Source organism: Pseudorca crassidens, chromosome 8 (assembly GCF_039906515.1).
Source record: "Pseudorca crassidens isolate mPseCra1 chromosome 8, mPseCra1.hap1, whole genome shotgun sequence".
Classification (NCBI taxonomy): domain Eukaryota; kingdom Metazoa; phylum Chordata; class Mammalia; order Artiodactyla; family Delphinidae; genus Pseudorca; species Pseudorca crassidens.
Genome location: NC_090303.1, coordinates 21767977 through 21793470, shown reverse-complemented (window position 1 = coordinate 21793470; position 25494 = coordinate 21767977). Strand labels below are relative to the sequence as shown.

The window sequence follows — 25494 nt, the reverse complement described above, 5'->3', positions numbered from 1 at the left end:
GAGGAAAAGAAATCTGGAGATGAGAATTGGAAGGCAAACACTCTGGGGTTGACAGTATAATATAATGGAAAAAGCACAGTCTTTGGAACCAGGCTGACCTGAGTTTTAATTTCATTCTACCACCTTATTAGCTTTGAAACCTTAGCAAGTCACTCAATCTTTCTGAACCTCAGTGTCCTCTTCTTCAAATTAGGGAAAATATCTACCCTCCAGCATTGTTCTGAAATGCCAAAATGTTCATCTGAAATTTTTAGGGCTAGAAAAGGTCTGGAAATCATGGAAGTTCTTCCCTTTATCTCAGGAGTTCTTAATTTTCATTCCTACTTTTCAGTAAAAACAAAAAACAAACAAAAAACCTGAGTGATAAGAAGAATCCATGAGGAAATAATGGTCAAATTTTATAGTTCAGCAGTTATACAAGAACAAAATGATCTGCAGAAGTAAACTAACAGTAACTGTAAAAATATCTTAAGTCGGGCTTCCCTGGTGGCGCAGTTGTTGAGAGTCCGCCTGCCGATGCAGGGGACATGGGTTCGTGCCCCAGTCTGGGAAGATCCCAGATGCCGCGGAGCGGCTGGGCCTGTGAGCCATGGCCACTGAGCCTGCGCGTCCGGAGCCTGCGCTCCACAATGGGAGAGGCCACAGCAGTGAGAGGCCCACGTACTGCAAAAAAAAAAAACAAAGAAAGAAACAAAAATATCTTAAGATGAGTAGAAATTGGAAACCATGACCAATTCAAGATAACCTTAATACTAGTAAGAAAAGTCCATCCCTCAAATTACAAGAATTACAACTATCAACGTGTGCTCAGTCACTCTAAAGGTTTAGCCTCATTGTGAAGCAGCTCAAATTCTTAGAGTACTAAATTAGAGACTTCGGTATATGATAGTTTACCATTTTTAGTTACAAGTGTTAAATTTTAGTAATCCTAGAGGATTAAGGCATTCCTTATTTATATGTAAAAATGGATGTCTATCAGACATTTTCCTCCCAGACCTGAGGGAAGGACCTGGGCTGTTGGATCAGTAATGGCCATTAGGATGACTCCAGAGGTAAAACTACCAGTGGGCTTCCCTCTCATTGAGTATGCCAATTTCCCCTTATTTTAGCCCTAAGGAAGACTGGAAAGAACTAGTCAGCCACCTGTTTTCTTTAATAAGTTAATAGAAGAGGGAAAGTTTCCTGGAGGGGCAGTTTAGCACAGTAGATAAGACTAGGACAGTGGCATCAGATATAGTGGGTTTAGAAGCCTTGCTCTGCCACTATGGGTTACTGAAACTCGCTGAGCCACAACGTCTCTTCGGGTAAAATGCAAATGATAACACCCATATCAAAGTTTAGTTGTGCAGATTATATGAAATAATATATGTACCTGATATAGTTCCTAGAACAAAGTAGATTCTCTAGCTAGCTATAAAATTGTATATACAGTGTTACTTGAGAGACAGTATAACATGCTTGGCATGTAGTAAGCACTCAGTAAATGTTAACTGTTATGGGGATTTGCATATGATAACAGTAATAATAAAGATGCACATTTGTATTGTACTTTGGAGAAAACTAAAAGATATTGGTTATTTTACCCTAAATCATCTTTTTCTGACCACAGCAACCAACAGTGATTCCTCTTTCCTTTGACCTCATACAGAACTTGTCTTTTTCAGCTGATTCAGCACTTACAGTACTTCACTCATTCCTGTTTTGTGGCTAAATTTATATGGAGATTTGTTTCCTCTAGCAACTAAGTGATGTCAAAAATTGGAAGGAGCAGTTTTTCAGGAAACATTGAGGTCCCTGTCATTGGAGATAATCAAGCATAGAGGGCACAACTAGTGTGGTGCAGAGGGAAATCTAGCTTTAAAGGATTGGAACTGGTAGTCTTGAAGCTCAGCTCAGATTCAACAAGTTTTTCAATTAGAATGCAATAAGTCTCTCAGAGGTACTGTCTGGAACCCTGCTAGCTTTTTATACCCCTTTCACAAGCATCATATTTAGAATACAGTAAGTTCTCAATAAATACTAGTTGCTTGCTCAACCCTTTATGGATATCTTCAAGGATATAAAGAATTGTTTTAAGAATACAGGAATTCTTATGTTGCAAGGGGTAGGATAACATTGTTTTCTGCTTAGAGAATGGTTAGAGTTCAAGGAACCAGAGAAAATGTAAAGCAAGAAGGAATATTTTAAACAATAAGAATAGTTTATTGAAAGATGAAACAAGCTTCAAAGGGAGATTCAAGGCTCTTGGTGTCTGCAAACCCTTTTCAGTAGCATCTGTCAATATCTTGGACTGCTTGAATCACTTCTGCTTTAAGCCTTTTTTTAAAGCTCTGATATTCTTTGAAGTTAAACTTTCTCAGAGGTTTTAAATTAAGAATAACTTATAAAAATTATTACAAGGTCTATGATACATTCATGGTAGCATTCTCACTCATGGAAAATCTGAGGCACAAAGATGAGTCCAAGGCATTATGCTTGGCATAAATCAGTGCAGATCTGAGAAATAAGTCAGAACTTTTCCTCTTTTATAATTCATATTTTCCTTTAGAGACATGTAAGTCGTATTAAGTACTTAAGTCTGCAGGCATTTTTCAACATAATCATTCATGAAATTCCATTTCCCCCCTACTGATAAGATTATTATATGCTCTTCTGGCTACAGTGTTACAAAATCACACATATATCAATGCTGCTGATTTTCTTTTCTCAGAAAATGTTAGACTGAGATTCTTAAGCTTTTATAGTGAAAATGGAGAGAAAATTAAAAATTACCGATTTTGACTTCCATCCCATGTATCAACCAATTTTGCTGTGGGTTAACAATCTTGAAGACAACTTCCAAATCGCTTAGTGAGTTAAATAATTTCTTCTCTGTATCTTATGAGCTGAGTCACAGTATGGGGGCTTAATGACTGCATTCCTAAGTTGGGTATGTAGAAGAGACTGATTTTCACTAACATTTACTGACTGTCACAGTAATGTGCTTCTGCCAAAATCCTGATTTAAACCACCTCGACAGGTGGCAGCTCCCAGTCTCAAAAAAGCTCACCTCATGGTGCATACTCATAACACCATCTCTTGACTATTTGCCTCATTACATTCTGATTAATCCTGCTACCAACTTCTGTTTGGGGGTGGGGTGGGGTTTCCTATTGATAATTACAGAAAAATCTTGTGCTACCAAGAACTATTTTCTATAATGAAGACTATTTTGTGCTGCTTCAAAGGCTGAAATACAACTTCCACAATTCTAAGTTATAAACTGAATTCATAACTACAGTATCTCAAATATCCTTTCTGACCACAACATTATGAGACTAAATATCAATTACAGGAAAAAAAAACTGTAAAAAATATAAACATATGGAGGCTAAACAATACACTACTAAATAACCACGAGATCACTGAAGAAATCAAAGAGGAAATCAAAAAATACCTAGAAACCAATGACAATGAAAACACGACGACCCAAAACCTATGGGATGCAGCAAAAGAAGTTCTAAGAAGGAAGTTTATAGCAATACAATCCTACCTCAAGAAACAAGAAACAGGGCTTCCCTGGTGACGTAGTGGTTGAGAGTCCGCCTGCCGATGCAGGGGACACGGGTTCGTACCCCAGTCCGGGAAGATCCCACATGCCGCGGAGTGGCTGGGCGCGTGAGCCATGGCCGCTGAGCCTATGCGTCCGGAGCCTGTGCTCTGCAACGGGAGAGGCCACAGTAGTGAGAGGCCCGTGTACCGGGGAAAAAAAAAAAACAAGAAACATCTCATGTAAATAACCAAACCTTACACCTAAAGCAATTAGAGAAGGAAGAACCAAAAAACCCCAGAGTTAGCAGATGGAAAGAAATCATAAAGATTAGATCAACAATAAATGAAAAAGAAATGAAGGAAACAATAGCAAAGATCAATAAACCAAAAGCTGGTTCTTTGAGAAGATAAACAAAATTTATAAACCATTAGCCAGACTCATCAAGATTTTTCTTGGGTCTTGGAGAAGACTCAAATCAATAGAATTAGAAATGAAAAAGGAGAAGTAACAACTGACACTGCAGAAATACGAAGAATCATGAGAGATTACTACAAACAACTATAGGCCAATAAAATGGACAACCTGGAAGAAATGGACAAATTCTTAGAAAAGCACAACCTTCTGAGACTAAGCCAGGAAGAAATAGAAAATATAAACAGACCAATCACAAGCACTGAAATTGAAACTGTGATTAAAAATCTTCCAACAAACAAAAGCCCAGGGCCAGATGGCTTCACAGGTGAATTCTATCAAACATTTAGAGAAGAGCTAATACCTGTCCTTCTCAAACTCTTCCAAAATATAGGAGAGGGAGGAACACTCCCAAACTCATTCTATGAGGCCACCATCACCCTGATACCAAAACCAGACAAAGATGTCACAAAGAGAGAAAACTACAGACCAATATCACTGATGAACGTAGATGCAAAAATCCTCAACAAAATACTAGCAAACAGAATCCAACAGCACATAAAAGGATCGTATACCATGATCAAGTGGGGTTTATCCCAGGGATGCAAGGATTCTTCAATACACGCAAATCAATCAATGTGATACACCATGTTAACAAATTGAAGGATAAAACCCATATGATCATCTCAATAGATGCAGAAAAAGCTTTCGATAAAATTCAACACCGTTTATGATAAAAAAAAAAACGTCCAGAAAGTAGGCATAGAGGGAACTTACCTCAACATAATAAAGGCCATATATGACAAACCCACAGCCAACATCGTTCTTAATGGTGAAAAACTGAAACCATTTCCTCTAAGATCAGGAACAAGACACTCTCACCACTATTATTCAACATAGTTTTGGAAGTTTTGGCCACAGCAATCAGCGAAGACAAAAAAATAAAAGGAATACAAATGGGAAAAGAAGAAGTAAAACTGTCACTGTTTGCAGATGACATGATACTATACATGGAGAATCCTAAAGATGCTACCAGAAAACTACTAGAGCTAAATAATGAATTTAGTAAAGTAGCAGGATACAAAATTAATTCACAGAAATCTCTTGCATTCCTATACACTAATGATGAAAAATCTGAAAGAGAAATAAAGGAAACACTCGCATTTACCACTTCAACAAAAAGAATAAAATACCTAGGAATAAACTTACCTAAGGAGACAAAAGACCTGTATGCAGAAAACTATAAGACTCTGATGAAAGAAATTAAAGGTGATACAGACAGATGGAGAGATATACTATGTTCTTGGATTGGAAGAATCAACATTGTGAAAATGACTGTACTACCCTAAGTAATCTACAGATTCAATGCAATCCCTATCAAAGTACCAATGGCATTTTTCACAGAAAAATTTCATAATTTGTATGGAGATACAAAAGACCCTGAATAGCCAAATCGATCTTGAGAAAGAAAAACGGAGCTGGAGGAATCAGGCTCCCTGACTTCAGACTATACTACAAAGCTACAGTAATCAAGACAGTATGTTACTGGCACAAAAACAGAAATATAGATCAACGGAACAGGATAGAAACCCCAGAGATAAACCCACGCATCTATGTTCACCTTATCTTTGATAAAGGAGGCAAGAATATACAATGGAGAAAAGACAGTCTCTTCAATAAGTGGTGCTGGGAAAACTGGACAGCTACATGTAAAAGGATGAAATTAGAACACTTCCTAACACCATACAGAAAAATAAGCTCAAACTGGATTAAAGACCTAAATGTAAGGCCAGACACTATAAAACTCTTAGAGGAAAACACAGGTGGAACACTCTATGACATAAATCACAGCAAGATCCTTTTTGACCCACCTCCTAGAGAGATGGAAATAAAAACAAAAATAAACAGATGGGACCTAATGAAACTTAAAAGCTTTTGCACAGCAAAGGAAACCATAAACAAGACGAAAAGACAACCCTCAGAATGGGAGAAAATATTTGCAAATGAAGCAACTGACAAAGGATTCATCTCCAAAATATACAAGCAGCTCATGCAGATCAATATCAGAAAAAAGAACCCAATCCAAAAATGGGCAGAAGATGTAAATAGACTTTTCTCCAAAGAAGATATACAGATTGCCAACAAACACATGAAAGGATGCTCAACATCACTAATCATTAGAGAAATGCAAATCAAAACTACAATGAGGTATCACCTCACACTGGTCAGAATGACCATCATCAAAAAATCTACAAACAGTAAATGCTGGAGAGGGTGTGGGGAAAGGGAACCCTCTTACACTGTAGGTGGGAATGTAAATTGATACAGCCACTATGGAGAACAGTATGGAGGTTCCTTGAAAAACTAAAAATAGAACTACTTATGACCCAGCAATCCCACTACTGGGCATATACCCTGAGAAAACCATAATTCAAAAAGAGACATGTACCACAATGTTTATTGCAGCTCTGTTTATAATAGCCAGGACATGGAAGTAACCTAAGTGTCCATTGACAGAAGAATGGGTAAAGAAGATGTGGCACATATATACAATGGGATATTACTCAGCCATAAAAAGAAATGAAATTGAGTTATTTTTAGTGAGGTGGATGGACCTAGATTCTGTCATACAGAGTGAAGTAAGTCTGAAAGAGAGAAACAAATATCATATGCTAACACATATATATGGAATCTAAAAAGAAAAAAAAATGGTTCTGAAGAACCTAGGGGCAGGACAGGAATAAAGACGCAGACGTAGAGGATGGACTTGAGGACAAGCGGAGGAAGAAGTGTAAGATGGGACGAAGTGAGAGAGTAGCACTGACATATAAACATTACATATATACACTACCAAATGTAAAATAGGTAGCTATTGGGAAGCAGCTACATAGCACAGGGAGATCAGCTTGGTGCTTTGTGACCACCTAGAGGGGTGGCATAGGGAGGGTGGGAAGGAGATGCAAGAGGGAGGGATTATGGGAATATATGTATATGTATAGCTTATTCACTTCGTTATACAGCAGAAACTAACACAACATTGTAAAGCAGTTATACCCCAATAAGGATGTTAAAAGAAAAAAAGAAAAGAAAAAGAATGTATATATAAATTTATCACTGTCATTTTGCTGTGAAACAGAAATTCATACAACATTATAATTCAACTGTACTTCAATAAAATTTTTTTGTTTGTAAAAAAAAAGTTATTTCTTCTAAGAGCATATTCTGAATTTCCTTACCGTAGGAAAAAGAGCCTTGTAAATGTAAATATCTATGTAAATGTACATAGATATTTAATTTTTAAAGTTAAAGTATAAACAAAAAGGTAATTCTTTAACAAACTAATTTTATTTGTCTTGAATATTGACCATCATTTATTTGGTGTTAGCCCAGAAATAAATAATCTTATAACATCTCTATACACAATTTGGGCATAATAAATATCCACACACATTGACATATTCATGTAGTCTAACAACCACTAAGATGTGTACATATATTTAATTTAGCACACACGTGCTAGACAGTTAGGTATATACTTACATGTATTTACATGTAAATATATGTAATCTAACATGCTAAAACTTGTAAATATTTAATTTGCACACATACACTACACATAGGTATACATTTACATACATACTTACATGTAAACACACAGAGGCATGTTTTCAGTGCGTACATACATGTGTAAGTCCTTGTGGTGAGACATAACTAAACCTGATTTTCTCGTCTTTAGTGCTGTTTCTTAACTACCTCAACATATGAAAACTGAAATAATAAATAATTTTGGTCAATCTCCAAGGTTTTCACTCTCAAATAACCTGCATAAAGAAAAATATGCACATTCATATGTATGGATATTGCATTAATGTATTTATAGCATACTTCATTCCCCAAAAAAGGGAATGAGAAATAAAAACTAGATTAAGGGAATGTAAAAAGCAACTGGAGTAAATAATTTTATTTATTCCTTTGGTTCTATCCAAACAACTTAATAAGACAGAGCTTCCAATTTATTTGTATTGTAACATCCCAGTTAGACCAATTTTTTGCCAAACTTGACAGTCTGTTATTTAAATTTGCAAAATGCTCAAGGAAAAGTTTTCTTAAGAAATGGTCAATTATGACTGTATCAAACATTGCTTCCAAAATAAATGTGTCTTTCAAGAGCACCAAATAATTTTAGTTTAACATGATCGCTGAATGTCTAAAGTTCTCAGAACAAAACTAAAGTTGGGGAAAGTAATTAAAACCAGATTCTAAAAAGTCAATACATCTGAGGCTCCAGACACTCAAACTGCATGTGCTGTGGTTTCCAGTAAAACTAAAATGAGGTAATTTTTTATTCCTGTAATGTTCATGATTTGTGCAGAACCAAATCAGGGTAAAAATGCTCATCTCCTCCTTTTTCTCATTAATTCATTATGTAGTTTTCAATGTTTTAAGCTAAAAAGAAAATCTCCTATAGTTAGCTTCTAAAGTAATAAGAAAAAATTTCCTGATAAATTTAGGATAACCTAAACATCTCAGTTTAACCACCTTAGTTTATTCTCTTCCCCCTCTCTTGTAAATCCAGATAAGGAATTGTGAAATTGGCTCATGTGTCACTTTCTCCTCCCCCTTCTTTGTTTCATCTCTTTTGGAACTTAATAATTGGGCTGGAGGAGGGAAGGAGGAGAAGGATTACCACATGCCCAGAAGTGTGAACCTTGGATCCTTGGAAGAGGTAAAAGGAGGTTAAATGCCACAACACTCGAGTGCACACACACACACACACACACACACACACACACACACACACACTCCAAAAGCAGGGAGGAGAAAAAGAGGGATGATGAGAAAGAGAAAAAATTTTTTTCATGAACTTGAATAGAACAGCTGATCTTATGCAACTAATAATTAAATAATTCTGTATTTCCATGTGCTTGTATTCCCCCTGTTTTATTTTCTTTTAGGGCACTGAAAATCAATACATACCAATTTTTAAAAGGTTACATTTTTTAGAGCTAGGCCAAACTCAGCTGTATGATCATATAGTTAGCATATGGGTAAACGCTTTCATCTAAGATCTCAGAGCACCTAAAAATAGTATGATTTTTCAGGCTCCAAAGAATGAAAATAAAAAGGCCTGGAACCTGTAGACTCAAAGATAAATGGCAGAAAGCAGTGGCTTCCTGATATGTAGCCTCAGACTTTGGTCAGCCCTCTGTCTCATCCAAAGAAGCATTTTAAAATTAATAAGTGATAGATATTAAGAGGCCATGTATGTCATCACCATGGTAGGTTTCAATACTTCTGAATGATTTGTAGTTGTTGATCAAATGTGACTGATCACCATATAAGAAATATAACCCAGTATTAGAAATGTTAACACTTAACCGTTTTATTTTAATAAACTTTATTCTATCACTTTGTCAAAGACCTTTTGAAAGCCCGACTACATCATATTCATGGATAAAGTTTTATGTAAATGCATGTTTAATCCTTAAATGAACTGCAGTAGGTAAACCATGGTTTAGCCTTACAGGAACCTCTTGGCTTTTTCTTCTAGTGGGTTACATGCATTATAACCCCTTTTGTTATTGTAGAGTTACAATCTTGTCCTATATGCAAGTTGTTAGTCCTCTCTGGGATCTTTGTTTTGAAAGATAGTGTTTGTTCTTTTTAACTCTTTATACAATTGAATGTACTACTAGGTAGATTTCTTAGGAACCTGCTAGAACCTTTGGAACCAGGGTCTGAAACTGGGGGAAATTGACATTGCTTGACACTAATACCTCTAAAAGGAGACTCCCTAATGGTGTTACATTTTCCTCTTAAGTACCATTACATTGTCCAGATGCAGTGAAATACAGCAAAAATCATTTGAAAACAGTTTTTCCCACTGTCATGTTGCCAATCAACCATTTAGAACAGCAGTTCTCCACTTCTACTCTTCGTTTCTGTAAAACTAGATGAGTTAGATTAGTTTGCTGAGATGGCATAGGACTTTGGACTAATCATTTAAGCCCTCTGGGCCTTAGTTTCCTCACTTGTAAAATAACAGAGTGGTTTAAATGGTTCTAAGATTCCTTGAGCTTCAGAACACTAGAATTCTATGCTAAAGTCTAGAGCACCGTTTGGCCTGTCCCTCTCTATAGCCCACCAGTTCATATAATATTTTAACACTCTCCTATTAGTAATGTTAGGACTTGCAAAGTCCATTTCAAATTCATGGAAGAGAGCTTAACTTCAAGTCTGCCATGCTCTGGTGGACTTTTCAGCCATCATTTGCAGTATCTTTCCATATGTGAGATAAATACTTTTATCTCAATAAGGGTTTCTGTTTAAAAAAAATTTTTCTGAGTTTAGCCCCAGATTTTCATAAATGCTTGGGGTTTTGAACTCTCAGGATACTTTAAATGGAGTTTCTGATGCATTTAACAGTTTCCGCATTCCTAGATTATTAGTTCCCTTTAAGAATGTTATCTTCCATTATTTTACTAATAAGTAACCAGATTTTGCCCTAGTTCAATACATGTGTGACATATGATTGCAACTTTTCTTCTTTTAACAGCAAATTGAGTTGCTTAATGTTGTGATAAACATTACATGTGGCTTACTCACAATAGCTACTTTATGACTTCCTATATATCACTCAACACCAGGTCTAGGAAATGTACTTCTCATGAGTTCTTAAAGTACCATTTGAGCACATAATCATTTATTCTATCCAGTTACTTATCTCATGCTTTCTATCCTGGTAAACTATGCTACCAGCTATGTTTGAGTAACTTAAGTCCCTAATTGTTAAGTACCTGGTATAGGTTTTCAGAGTCCCCCAGTTTTTATGGTTAGATGATATAACACAGATTATCTACAGAACACTTCCATTATATGAGACTTTTACCACATTGCAGTTCATCATTCTACAAGTAAAATGTCAACCTATCCCTAGTTATCCTGTAAGTCTGACATCTGGAAGGGAGAGAGTAGACAAGAAAAATGGGAAAGCAAACCTCTCAGTCACCTTGGGCTGTGGAGACCTGACTATTGGCAGATGTTAATCTTGGCTCAACCAGGATCACATATGTATTGTTACAGTTCCAATCCACTTCTTTTTTCTGTTGTGACCTACAAAGATTATTTGATTTGTGCTTAATTTTCAGTCTTAATTCTTTAACGAAGAACTGTAATTATCTTACCTGAATTCCAATATCAGTGATTTTATCACACTCAGATAAAGTTCCTTTAATTTTTTATGCCTGGAAAGTGTCATCAAACCCAAAAAATGTTTAATATAAAGATTATTTGATGATTATAATTTAGTATGGAAGGTATATTTCCAATGAGATAACAATTATGCAAACTAAAAAAAATTTAGCTTCTGTCTTCTATTTCTTTACACTTAACAAATCATAAAATCACTTTGGTTAGACAGCATTGTTAAATAAAATTTTCAGGTTGTCCCTAATGTTTTACAAAAAGTGTTAGAAATCCCAGAGGCAGGAAACTTCTTATCTTGCCTTCTGTTTCCAGGTAAATGTTATACGAACCAATATAAAGAAACCTTAAAGACCCCTAAGCTTACAGCTTTGTTTTGAAGACACTTCATGTGGCTAATGAATCTATTTATCAATAAATTCTTTTTTATGCCTAGCCTAAACATCTGAAAATCTTTAGCTCATTTTATTATGTTTAACTGCTTGGAGGGAGAAGAAATATCTTTATATAAAGGCGTATAGACAGATAATCATTCATCAGTAGCTCACTTCTTTTTTAGGCTAAAAGCTTTGCTTCTTTTTATTTAAAAAAATACAGATTGTACTTTTAGCCCTTCATTTTTTTATGTGTGGTTTTGCTGGCCCATTTCTCCGTACCCTCCTGCCCTAAACTGGCACAACATTCAGATAAGGAACTGACTAATGTGCATTATAGATGCCATCCTCCTGTTTTGCATTCAGGATCATATTACTTTTCTATTTCTGTTAGATATGCTTCCTAGACCATTTTCCTCATTCTATGGTCCCGGAGCTGGCTGGCAGGGAAAATGCCAGAAATGGTATATGATTTGTCCTTTTTACATTTTATTTGCAGGACTGGTTTACATTTTATTGATCGTAAAAACCACATTTGGATCGTAATTGAAAATGGGTCCTGCAAATATTATATCCCGCTTTTTTCACTGATGTACATATTAGGCCCTTTCATTTTTCAAAAACAAAAGCCAGATCAAGGAGGAAAGTGCTTGAAGTTCTGCTTCATTGAAGTCACTGTTTAAATTGCAATTTCTAATCTCATTTAACAGTCCTGTATACCACACAAAAATAAAATCACTCCATTTATACTTTTAATTTTATTGCAAATGTGGATTCTTTTGCTAGGAGCACATTATGTTTTCTGTCTCCTTATTTCAAAACAAAGAATGGGCAAACCCTGTGAAGCCATCACACGTAGTCTGGGTTCCAGATGTGGATGCTGTTTTATTCATGTTAGAAGAATTGGAGTTTAGATACTACCCCAACAGAAACTAAATGGTTTGAACAAAAATATCAAGTAAGAGATGCAAAGTTTTTCCCTTTGCCCTGTACTTGATAATAGCTAAAGATGTTTTATTATTCGATGTGGACTTTGTCTTATGAAACTATCTCTGAATAGTTTCTCTGAAGTTTTCACTTTTTTTTTATGTCTATGTAGCCATGTTAGAATTTTTTAAAGATGAGCTGTAATGAAGTATACTTGTTAAGTATGACATTTAACAGACTATAATATCTTTACCATTTTGTTCAAAATTATTTTAAAATATTAATTAGTATTAAAATGGAGTGCCACATTTCATCACTATGGTTCATTAAAATGTATGGCCTCAAAATTTAATTAATTAAATATCATTAGCCATTAAGTAAATACAAATCAAAACCACAGTGAGATACTAAATACTACATACCTACTAGGATGGCTATAATTAAAAGGACAGATAATAAGATGCCTTGGCATTGTGAAGCTTATAAATGCTCCAAATTAGAAGGTGAAGCAAGTGATGGTTCCAGCATTTTACAGTCTTTCTTTATACCTTAGAAAGTCTTAAATCTCAGGTCTAGGTAAAATTCATTCATTCTTAATTCATCATTCGATAAATATTTATTTAGCATGTATTATATTGTTCAGGCTCTGGGATAGAAGCTGGGAGTATAAAGGTCAATGAGGTGCAGTGTTTACTGTCAAGGATCCCATAGTCTGGCATTAAAGACAGACATGTACACTAGATCATTACAACCCTGTGGAAGGTAAATACTGTGCACGGTGGTCGAACCAAAGAGGAAAGATGAGGGCACTACTTTGGATTAGAGAAGACTGCATGGAGGAGAGTCATGAGTGGGGAAGTGTAAATTGCCAAGAAAGCTACAAAGGGAAGGACATTCCAGGCTGAAGGAACAGAATGTGCAAAAGCATTGAGGTATGAAATAGTATGGCATGTATATGGAACTATGTAGCATGGCATGATTAGATTTACATGGATTTTTAAAATATCTGAAAAGCTGATCTAAGAATTTCTGTTAAGGAATAAACTGCAGGGTTTTGTTTTTGTTTTGTTTTGTTTAATACCTTGTTAAGTGCTTGGGGGGGAAAGTCCTGAGGGTTGGCTGTGCCAAGCTTTTACTTCTGGGAGGGATAAAAAGAGGAAGGTGGAAGGACAAGACTAAGAAAGAAGCAAAGAGGAGCCAACCAGATGGAGTGACTGGGCCTCAGTGAGGCAAAGAGCAGGTGGGTACTTAAATTTTCAGGGAAGTTGTAGCATCATGAAAATGTAAATCCTCCTTCATCTCCCTCAAAAGTCAGCCAAACGCACGAATGCTTTGCAGGAAAGGTTCTGGTTTATTTTCCCAAAATTTAGAAGGGGCTAAATTTTGTAATCAGGTAAAATGCAAAGGAAAGCAGATGGTGTGGTAGCCTGGAGAAGTCACTAGCATTACAGGTTGTATGAGAATGCGAAGCCTTAGGAATTCATAGGAATCCTGGGGAGCGCCTTGCTCCTTCATAGGCCATGGAATTGAGAGACCTGGATCTTAGGGGTCCAGGCGTCACTAGTGAAAAATTGGCTTATATTGTAGCTCTGGTCCATTGAAGGGAGTGTCAAGACTTAAGACTCAAAAGGAAGCAGGCACCAAGCCATGAGAGCCTCGTACATTATTCTGGAATGTGGATTTTATCCTATGCAACATTGTTAAACAAAACTTTCCCTCTTTAGGGAATAAGTGACAATAATGCAAAAAGAATGAGGATGTGTTTCAAAAGAGGTATAGAGATCACAGGGCAGGGGGTGATTGCTTTTAGTTGGAAGGAATAGGTGACAGTCTAGAAGAGACTTTCACAGAGGAAGAAGAATCTGAATTAAGCCTTAAAGTCTGGGTAAGATTTTGACAAAGGAATAGGAACAGTGTTTCAGACTGAGGAAGCAGCATGAACAAAGGCTTCATTTGGAAAGTGTGAGTTGTTTGGAAAATAGTTCAGATTGGGGTCACTGGGAGTAGTGGGTGGGAACACTACATGCTGCCAGGAACAGATAGATGTACACCAGATAGTTGGGAGCAAACAAATCCTTTGAAAACTATTCTTTTTTTCCCCCAATTTTACATCTGGAATTGCTTAGGTGATATAGATAGACATCAGCAATGAACGAGTTACCAAATGTTGGAATGGTATGTGTGTCTGTGTGTACTTACTATATGACTGAGTCATACTACTCCAGGCTTAGAATATCACCAACATAAACATAAAACATACTTCCCCCAACTCTTTATTTTGAAAATATTCAAATCTACAGTGAGGTTCAAAGAATGGTATAATGAACACTTATATATCCTTTACCTAAATTCACCAGTTATAAATACTTTGCCACATTTTGCTTAATTGCTGTTATAGTTTTACTGATATTTATGTGTGAATATAGTTTTATATGTATATATAATATATATATTTTAAATTCATATGTGTAGTGTGAACCATTTGAAAATAAGTTTCAGCTATCTTGATGCTTTACCTCTGAATATTCTATATGCATCTTCCTAGGAATAAGGACATTTTCCTATGTAACTATATAGGATTATGTATATATAATATGATACTGAAGATTAACAGTACTACCATACTATATAATATAGAGTCAGTATTCAAATTTGCTTTTTATCCAGTCCTCAGAGTTCACACGTTGCATTTGGTTGCATGTCTCTTTAGCCTTTTTTTTTTCTTTAAATGTTGTCTTTCAAGATCCCAGGCCAGCCATTACGTAAAATGTCCCACATTCTGGATTTGTCTGACTGTTCCTTATGATTAGATTCTAGGTAAACATTTTCTGTAAAACTACTACCTAGGTGCAGTTTCATTAGAACTGTATTTTTTCTGTTTATTTAATAAATAATCCATGATGTGATCCTTTGAGACCACATGAATTCCCTGTTTCCCAACAACGTTTCAGTCAGTGATTTGAGCATTAATTGATGATCCTTGCCTAAATCAGTTATTTTGCTGAAAGTTGCAAAATGCTGAGTGTTCTGATTCTATCCTTCCTTCTAAATATAGAATCTGTTATTTATTTAAACCTTTTTTTCCATCACTCTTTCCCTTATTTCCTGCTGAATAGTTTGAGAGGTACTTTGAACAAAAGATTATTTTAGACATAACAACTAGCTGTCCCAGTTAATTTGTTGTGTTACCTATTAACAATCTTTTTTATTAAGATATAATTAACATATAACATTATATTAGTTTTAGGTGTACATATAGTGATTCAGTATTTGTATATATTGTGAAATGACCATCACAATAAGTCTGTTTAACATCTGTCACCATATATAGTTAAAATTTTTTTTCTTGTGATGAGAACTTCTAAGATATCTCTTAGCAATTTTCAGATATACAATACATTATTATTAACTGTAGTCACCATGCTGTACTTTACACCCCATGACTTATTTATTTTATAACTAGAAGTTTGTACCTTTTAGCCCCCTTCACCCATTTTGCCCACACCCCCCAACCCCACCTCCACCAATTACCAATCTCTTCTCTGTGTCTATGAGGTTTTTATTTGTTTTTTTTTAGATTCCACATATAAATGAGATCATACAGTATTTATCCCTCTGTGTCTGACTTTTTTCACTTGGCATTGTGCCCTCAAGTTTCATCCATGTTGTCACAAATGGCAAGATTTCCTTCTTTTTTATGGCTAAATATATATATATATACACCACATTTTCTTTATCCAGTCATCCATCAATGGACACTTTGGTTGTTCCCATGTCTTGGCTATTGTAAATAATGCTGCAGTGAACAGGGGGGTTATATATATCTTTCTAAATTAATGTTTTCATTTCCTTTGGAAAATCTAGATCATATGATAGTTCTATTTTTAATTTCTTAAGGAACCGTCGTACTGTTTTCCATAGTGGCTACACCAATTTACATTCCTACCAACAGTGCACAAGCAGTCCCATTTCTCCACATTCTCACAAACACTTGTTATTTCTTATCTTTTTGGTAATAGCCATTCTAACAGGCAACAGTCTTTTAATTTTCCCAAACTCCTGTTAAGCGCATTTACAAAATGGAGTTACTGTTTTGCTTGGTGTAATTATGTTGTTTGTTGGCAAAAGATGACACACTGAGGAAAATAAAAACATCAGTATGTTGCCCTATTATAAGACTAAATATTTGGTCATAATTAAAAAACAAGTTTTATATATTGTTGAGGAAACCTTGTTAATCAGCTTCACAATCTGAAAGATTTAGTCTTTACAACTTGCACATGGCTTTTCTTCTGAGAGTCTGTGCTTTTAGAAAAAGTCTGGAAGATGGTCTAGGCATTATGGAATACTAACTTTAGAATAAAATACAATGTAGTTTATCTGATAGCCAGGAACCATCCTTGTTTATGGTATATTTCAGTTTGGAAACTGTCAGCACTTTAATACAGGCACACCAGAACAGTAAATAAGCATAAATAAATTTTATAATCTGTTCTGCGTATGATTAAAGAAAGTCTCTTGAAAAAATCTGTATAAAATTACGTAAGATTGCATAGTTTGTCCAACTTTTAATTCATTTTTTCTTGAATACTCTTTATAAGCAGTAGCTTGTAGGCTTTCAATATTAAAACACTGAAACAAACCTCTCTTCCGTAGTCATGACATAAGCCATTGTAAAGTATGGAGAAAATATGACAAATGATTAATAACTACATTATAAGGAGTTCATACAAATTGGCAGGAATATTGAGACCCCTCAATATATAAATGACTAAAGAATCTAAACAGAAAATTCACATAAAATACAATCACAAAGATAAACAAATATAGGGGGAAATTTCTCTGAGAAATCTATAAATATAATCTATACAATTTAGGATATTTGAATATAGGATGTTGGAAAATACATTCTATGAAATAAGATGGAATGAGGTACCCAGGAGTCTAGGATGACTGAGGACTTTGATGTAATTATTGGGGGTGTAGATCATGAGAAATCTAAAAAGAACAAAAGATCCCTAACAGCAAACATAAGAAGCCTCCTTTCTTGCTGCTTTTTTTTTTTTTTTGAGGGTAAAATGGGATATAAGTTAGTGTGATAGAGGGGATACAGTTAGAAGGTGTTGTTGAAAATCCTTTGCGTAAATTTTCTGCTTTCAGTAATGCTTAAATTGTAATATATGGAATGCCTATGATTCCTTGTCAAACATACTGAGAAACAAAACAAAACAAAAGGGAAGATTCTGAAGTCAAATGGGTGTCTGTCTTTTTTGTCAGCCAGGACCAAATGAGCTCTTAGTCAGGAGAGATGTGTCCTGGTACTGGATTGAAACATGTTGAAATGGAATTCAGCATCTTGTGTCCAAGTCCTAATCCTTTTCTTAGGATTCTTTTCCTGGTTAATGGTACCACCATGTCCACAGCTGACCAGATAAAAACCTGGATATTATCTGTGTCTACTCCTCTCCCCACTGCTCCCCATATCCAATCAATCACCAAGCCCGCCCTACCTATACTACCTCCTAAAAATCTCTTATGCATGCCTCATCTGCCACCATGATCAAAACCTCATTATTTCTAGTGTCATTGCAATACCTTTCCCATTCTTAAATAGATCCCCCTTACCGTTGTCTGTGTACACAAATCTGTATGAGTCGTACTCAGAGTTCTTCAGTGGCTCCCATTGCATATAGCACAGTCTGAATCGCTTTGCGAGGCCATACACATTCTGCCCTCCTCCTCTTTCTCCATCCTCATCTCCTGCCACATCCTCCGTCTTCTCAGGCCATGCTATGGCAATACAAAGTCACCTGTGGATCTCCCAACATATAACCCTCTGTCATGTCTCTATGCCTTCCCCCCTGCTTCTTCCTTCATTGAGAATGCCCTTCTCTTCTTTACCTCACAAACACCTACTGAAGCTCTTAGCTGCACCTCAAAAGCTGAAGAGCATCTGCTGACTCCTCCACAGAGACAACAGGGGCAAAAGCACTCACTTTCCAACTCATCCATGCTGCCAAGATGCAGTGCAGTGCACATATCTCCATAACAGCAAATATACCTCATTATGTCATAATTCCAATAAATTATTGCGAAGATGCATTGAATGTTTACCGTGTGCCACACACTTATGTTAAGCACTTTACAAATCCTCACAACACTATGAGGAAAGTAATATTATAATTACTGTTTTAAAGAGAGGGTAATGGAGGCACAGAGTAACTTGCCTGAACTCTCATAGTGTTGTGACACCAGTAAGGATGTGAAGCCACACTCTGAACTCATTCTTTTAGTAACTTTTAGCCATGTAATGTTGTTACTCTTGTTGTTGTTTTGCCACTAAGGTGTACCTTGAGACCAGGCTGTGTAAGTTTAATACTCCTATACCCTTGCATAGCGTTTGACACACAGTTGACAATGAATAAGTATTTGTGAATGAATGAGTAGTCTATTTATAAAATTATTTTTATGGACCCAGTTTTCCCTTATCTTGCTGGCATACTCTCAGAATTCTTGGATGAAATCTAGTTCCCTTTGTAATTGTGTGAATCAGTGTTAACATTTATATAATGTTTCTTTCTAAAAGATTCGCTGTGTTTGGTGTTGCCTACCACATTCTCTTAGGAGTAAAGAACAGAACTTTTATTGGAAATATGTTTTATCTCAATTAACACATCCTCTTTCTAAAATCATTGATAATGCTATCTTGTACAATGTCCATGAAAATGTATCTTAACCTCACAAGTGATCTTCCCCTTTATACTCTGGTTAGCAATTACAATTTTATAAAAATAATTTACCTTTTCTTCTTAATTATTTTTATTTATTTCTACTTACTTGATTATTAGTATGAATTTTGTATCATACTTCTTTTTGAAATGTGTCAACCTTTCCACCCTAATTTACCAACCTACAAGTCTAAAGGAAAGCAGGCTTTGGTCAATACACAGAAATTGGTCCTCTATATGTTTATGGAGGGAAGGAAAATTAGCATCTCTGTTACCTGGAAATAGAAAAGTCACCTTGAGTCTACTTGCCTCCTACCTGATGGAGGTTGAGAGGAAAGTTATATCAACCAGATATTCTCCTTGAGGGAAAAGACAAGCTCAGGATGGTCACTTCTTTTTGCAATGATTTTAGTAGGCATTTTGCTGGAAACAGGAGAAAATTGACTGGAACTTCTATGAGGAAAACCACTATTGCTAGTCATGGGACCAGCAGACTCATATAAGGCCACTGGCTGGGAAGAAGGGCCTGGAATGGACTAAGGAGAGGTCCAGCTTCATATGAAAAAGTTCAGTAGGGCAGACTTCTAATGTGTTTTTTGTTTTTAATCCAAGGCAAATCCATTTGTCTCTGAGTTATTCTGCTTTCTTTTAACTCCCATTCTTTCTATTTCTTAAATCTCAAGTGATTTCATGTGCTTCCTCCTTTAGGGGTTGTGCTGCACTAAACCTCAGGCTTTATTTGTATGTGTGTTCCATGCAGATGGGTGGTCTCTTGAAAGCACATCATCAGATTAAGACATGCAACTGTAAGCTCTCCCACTCCAGCTCAGATCATAGCTAAGAAAATGTGGAATTTTTAAAAGTCTAAGTGTTTGGTTTACAGGAAGGAAACGGTACCAGATCCATTCATTCCCTCACTCACTGACTCACTGATCAAATATTTTACACACCTCTATGTACTAAGCATAATGCTGGGCATCCCAAAGATAGGAGGATCCAGCCTCTGCCCTCAAGAAACTTACAATTTGTAAGGAGATAGGCGTGGAAAAAAATATTAAAATATATCGAGCTGATTGCTTTATTGGAGGCATTATAAAGTACAGCGGAAGCACAAGGCAGGTAGATCCTAAGCCTGCCCAGGAATTCCAGATGAGCTTCACACAGCTGAAACTTGAGGGATGAGCAAGAATTTACTAGGTGGACAAGAAGAAAGGCTGTTTCCGACAGAGAGATTAACTCACAGAAATGGGAAGGCAAGGAGAGCATGACATGTTTGCGGAGCTGTAGGAGAGTCAGTTCTATGTCTCTGGAGCAAAGATGAAAGGTGGGAGTCATCTGGAAGTGAGGCTGCACAAGTAGGCAGGAACCACCTCAGGAAGAGCTTGGTCCTCCACAGTAGACTATTTAGACTTTATGCTGAAAGCAACGTAGAGCTCCTGAAGAAGTCTGAGCAAGGAAGTGAAAGGCTCAGGTTTGCATGGTGCAAGATCACACCACAGCAGAGTGGAGAACAGATCTGAGGACAGTGATACTTAAGGCAAGAGAGGTTAGTAAGGAGAAATGGTGCTTGAACTATGGCAGTGGCAGCAGGGTTGGAGGGGAGGCAGGGGACAGATATAGGAGCTATTGTTGAAGTTCTCACGTTGGCTTATTTTTTTTTGGCTAGAAATATCTGAAACTAAATGACCTTATAACATATACAATTAAAATTAAGATGGAAACCACACGCCAATATTCAATTAGGATTACTGGTTTTTTTGTTTGTTTTGCAGTTCAATTTGAAAATAATTAGGGTGCTACCCAAATGAGGCCATCTAAAAGCATAACACCCCTCTAGGGGACTATACTGTAATGTGGCAGAGATAAGATACAATATATTAGGAACTAAAGAACACTTATTTAGAAAACCATCTAGAGTAATTAATCTCACCATGTGATTTATGTTTTCTTAAAGAGAGAATGCATCAATAAAATAAAACCTACTGATACTGCCTTGAAATGACCTAGGTTGAGAGTGTGAATTTTTTTGAATTTTATTTTATTTTTTTATACAGCAGTTTCTTATTAGTTATCCATTTAATATATATTATTGTATATATGTCAATCCCAATCTCCCAATTCATCACACCACCACCACCATCCCCCCCGCCACTTTCCCCCCTTGGTGTCCATACGTTTGTTCTCTATATCTGTGTCTCAATTTCTGCCCTGCAAACCGGTTCATCTGTACCATTTTTCTAGGTTCCACATATATGTGTTAATATACGATATTTGCTTTGCTCTTTCTGACTTACTTCACTCTATATTAGAGTCTCTAGATCCATCCACGTCTCTACAAATGACTCAATTTCGTTCCTTCTTATGGCTGAGTAATATTCCATTGTATATATGTACCACATCTTCTTTATCCATTTGTCTGTCAATGGGCATTTAGGTTGCTTCCATGACCTGGCTATTGTAAATAGTGCTGCAATGAACATTGGGGTGCATGTGTCTTTTTGAATTGTGGTTTTCTCTGGGTATATGCCCAGTAGTGGGATTGCTGGGTCATATGGTCATTTTATTTTTAGTTTTTTAATGAACCTCCATACTGTTCTCCATAGTGGCTCTATCAATTTACATTCCCACCAACAGTGCAAGAGAGTTCCCTTTTCTCCACACCCTCTCCAGCATTTGTTGTTTGTAGATTTTCTGATGATGCCCATTCTAACTGGTGTGAGGTGATACCTCATTGTAGTTTTGATTTGCATTTCTCTAATAATTAGTCATGTTGAGCAGCTTTTAAGTACCTCTTGGCCATCCGTATATCTTCTTTGGAGAAATGTCTATTTAGGTCTTCTTCCCATTTTTGGATTGGGTTGTTGGTTTTTTTAATATTGAGCTGCATGAGCTGTTTATATATTTTGGAGATTAAGCCTTTGTCCATTGATTCTTGGCAAATATTTTCTCCCATTCTGAGAGTTGTTTTTTCATCTTGTTTGTAGTTTCCTTTGCTGTGCAAAAGCTTTTAAGTTTCATTAGGTCCCATTTGTTTATTTTCGGTTTTATTTCCATTACTCTAGGAGGTGGATCAAAAAAGATCTTGGTGTGATTTATGTCAAAGAGTGTTCTTCCTATGTTTTCCTCTAAGAATTTTACAGTGTCGGTCTTACATATAGATCTCTAATCCATTTTGAGTTTATTTTTGTGTATGGTGTTAGGTAGTATTCTAATTTCATTCTTTTACATGTAGCTGTCCAGTTTTCCCAGCACCACTTATTGAAGAGAGTGTCTTTTCTCCATTGTATGACCTTGCCTCCTTTGTCAGAGATTAGTTGACCATAGGTTCGTGGGTTTATCTCTGGGCTTTCTATCCTATTCCATTGATCTATGTTTCTGTTTTTGTGCCAGTACCATATTGTCTTGATTACTGTAGCTTTGTAGTATACTATGAAGTCAGGGAGTCTGATTCCTCCAGCTCCGTTTCATTCCTTCAAGACTGCTTTGGCTATTTGGGGTCTTTTGTGTCTCCATACAGATTTTAAGATTTTTTGTTCTAGTTCTGTAAAAAATGCCATTGGTAACTTGATAGGGATTGCATTGAATCTGTAGATTGCTTTGGGTAGTATAGTCATTTTCACAATATTGACTCTTCCAATCCAAGAACATGGTATATCTCTCCATCTGTTTGTATCATCTTTAATTTCTTTCATCAGTGTCTTATAGTTTTCTGCATACAGGTCTTTTGTCTCCTTAGGTAGGTTTATTCCTCGGTATTTTATTCTTTTTGTTGCAGTGGTAAATGGGAGTGTTTCCTTAATTTCTCTTTCATATTTTGTACCATTAGTGCATAGGAATTCAAGAGATTTCTGTGCATTAATTTTGTATCCTGCAACTTTACCAAATTCATTGATTAGCTCTAGTAGTTTTCTGGTGGCATCTTTAGGATTCTCTATGTATAGTATCATGTCATCTGCAAACAGTGACAGTTTTACTTCTTCTTTTCCAATTTGTATTCCTTTTATTTCTTTTTCTTCTCTGATTGCCATGACTAGGACTTACAAAACTTTGTTGAATAACAGTGGTGAGAGTGGACATCCTTGTCTTGTTCCTGATCTTAGAGGAAATGCTTTCAGTTTTTCACCATTGAGAATGATGTTTGCTGTGGATTTGTTGTATATGGCCTTTATTATGTTGAGGTAAGTTCCCTCAATGCCCACTTTCTGAAGAGTTTTTATCATAAATGGGTGTTGAATTTTGTCAGAAGCTTTTTCTGCTTCTATTGAGATGATCATCTGGTTTTTATTCTTCAATTTGTTAATGTGGTGTATCACATTGATTGATTTGCATATATTGAAGAATCCTTGCATCCCTGGGATAAATCCCACTTGATCATGGTGTATGATCCTTTTAATGTGTTGTTGGATCCTGTTTGCTAGTATTTTGTTGAGGATTTTTGCATCTATATTCACCAGTGATATTGGTCTGTAATTTTCTTTTTTTGTAGTATCTTTATCTGGCTTTGGTATCAGGGTGATCTTGGCCTCATAGAACGAGTTTGGGAGTGTTCCTTCTTCTGCGATTTTTTGGAAGAGTTTGAGAAGGATGGGTGTTAGCTCTTCTCTAAATGTTTGATAGAATTCACCTGTGAAGCCATCTGGTCCTGGACTTTTGTTTGTTGGAAGATTTTAAATCACAGTTTCAATTTCATTACTTGTGATTGGCCTGTTCATATTTTCTATTTCTTCCTGGTTCAGTCTTGGAAGGTTATAACTTTCAAAGAATTTGTCCATTTCTTCAGGTTGTCCATTTTACTGGCATAGAGTTGCTTGTAGTAGTCTCTTAGGATGCTTTGTATTTCTGTGGTGTCGTAACTTCTCCTTTTTCATTTCTAATTTTATTGATTTGAGTCCTCTCCCTCGTTTTCTTGATGAGTCTGGCTAATGGTTTATCAATTTTGTTTACCTTCTCAAAGAACCAGCTTTTAGTTTTATTGATCTTTGCTCTTGTTTTCTTCTCTTCTATTTTGTTTATTTATGCTCTGATCTTTATGATTTCTTTCCTTCTGCTAACTTTGGGTTTTGTTTGTTCCTCTTTCTCTAGTTCCTTTAGTGTAAGGTTAGATTGTTTATTTGAGATGTTTGTTGTTTCTTGAGGTAGGCTTGTATTGCTATAAACTTCCCTCTTAGAACTGCTTTTGCTGCATCCCATAGGTTTTGGATCATCGTGTTTTCATTGTCATTTGTCTCGGTATTTTTTGATTTTCTCCTTGATTTCTTCAGTGATCTCTTGGTTACTTAGTAATGTGCTGTTTAGCCTCCATGTGTTTATGTTTTTTACGTTTTTTTCCCTGTAATTGATTTCTAATCTCATAGTGTTGTGGTCAGAAAAGATGCTTGATATGATTTCAGTTTTCTTAAATTTACTGAGGCTTGATTTGTGACCCAAGATGTGATCTTTCTTGGAGAATGTTCCATGTGCACTTGGGAAGAAAGTGTAATCTGCTGTTTTGGGATGGAATGTTCTATAAATATCAATTAAATCTATCTGGTCTATTGTGTCATTTAAAGCTTGTGTTTCCTTATTAATTTTCTGTTTGGACAATCTGTCCATTGGTGTAAGTGAGGTGTTAAAGTCCCCCACTATTATTGTGTTACTGTCAATTTCCTCTTTTATAGCTGTTAGCAGTTGCCTTATGTATTGAGGAGCTCCTATGTTGGGTGCATATATATTTATAATTGTTATATCTCTTCTTGGATTGATCCCTTGATCATTATGTAGTGTACTTCCTTGTCTCTTGTAACATGCTTTATTTTAAAGTCTATTTTTTCTGATATGAGTATTGCTACTCCAGCTTTCTTTTGATTTCCATTTGCATGGAATATCTTTTTCCATCTCCTCACTTTCAATCTGTATATGTCCCTAGGTCTGAAGTGGGTCTCTTGTAGACAGCATATGTATGAGTCTTGTTTTTGTATCCATTCAGCGAGCCTGTGTCTTTTGGTTGGAGCATTTAATTCATTCACGCTTAAGGTACTTATTGATATGTATGTTCCTATTACCATTTTCTTAATTGTATGGGGTTAGTTTTTGTAGGTCCTTTCCTTCTCATGTATTTCCCACGTAGAGAAGTTCCTTTAGCATTTGTTGTAGAGCTGGTTTGGTGGTGCTGAATTCTCTTAGCTTTTGCTTGCCTGTAAAGCTTTTTTTTTTTTTTTTTTTCTTTTTTTTTTGCTGTACGCGGGCCTCTCACTGTTGTGGCCTCTCCCGTTGCGGAGCACAGGCTCCGGACGCGCAGGCTCAGCGGCCGTGGCTCAGAGGCCCAGCCGCTCCGCGGCAT

The 25494-nt window shown here is 36.1% G+C and overlaps 2 protein-coding genes across 2 annotated transcripts in view; one reads left to right on the top strand and one right to left on the bottom strand.

Moving 5' to 3' along the window:
- FBXL13 (F-box and leucine rich repeat protein 13) overlaps positions 1–25494 on the bottom strand; it is a 194497-nt gene that overhangs the window by 17205 nt on the left and 151798 nt on the right. Inside the window, 2 exon segments of the mRNA XM_067746011.1 lie at positions 11128–11165; positions 11168–11208. Coding sequence (XP_067602112.1) covers positions 11128–11165; positions 11168–11208 — 79 coding nt within the window.
- FAM185A (family with sequence similarity 185 member A) overlaps positions 1–25494 on the top strand; it is a 150383-nt gene that overhangs the window by 86752 nt on the left and 38137 nt on the right. The window lies entirely within an intron of this gene.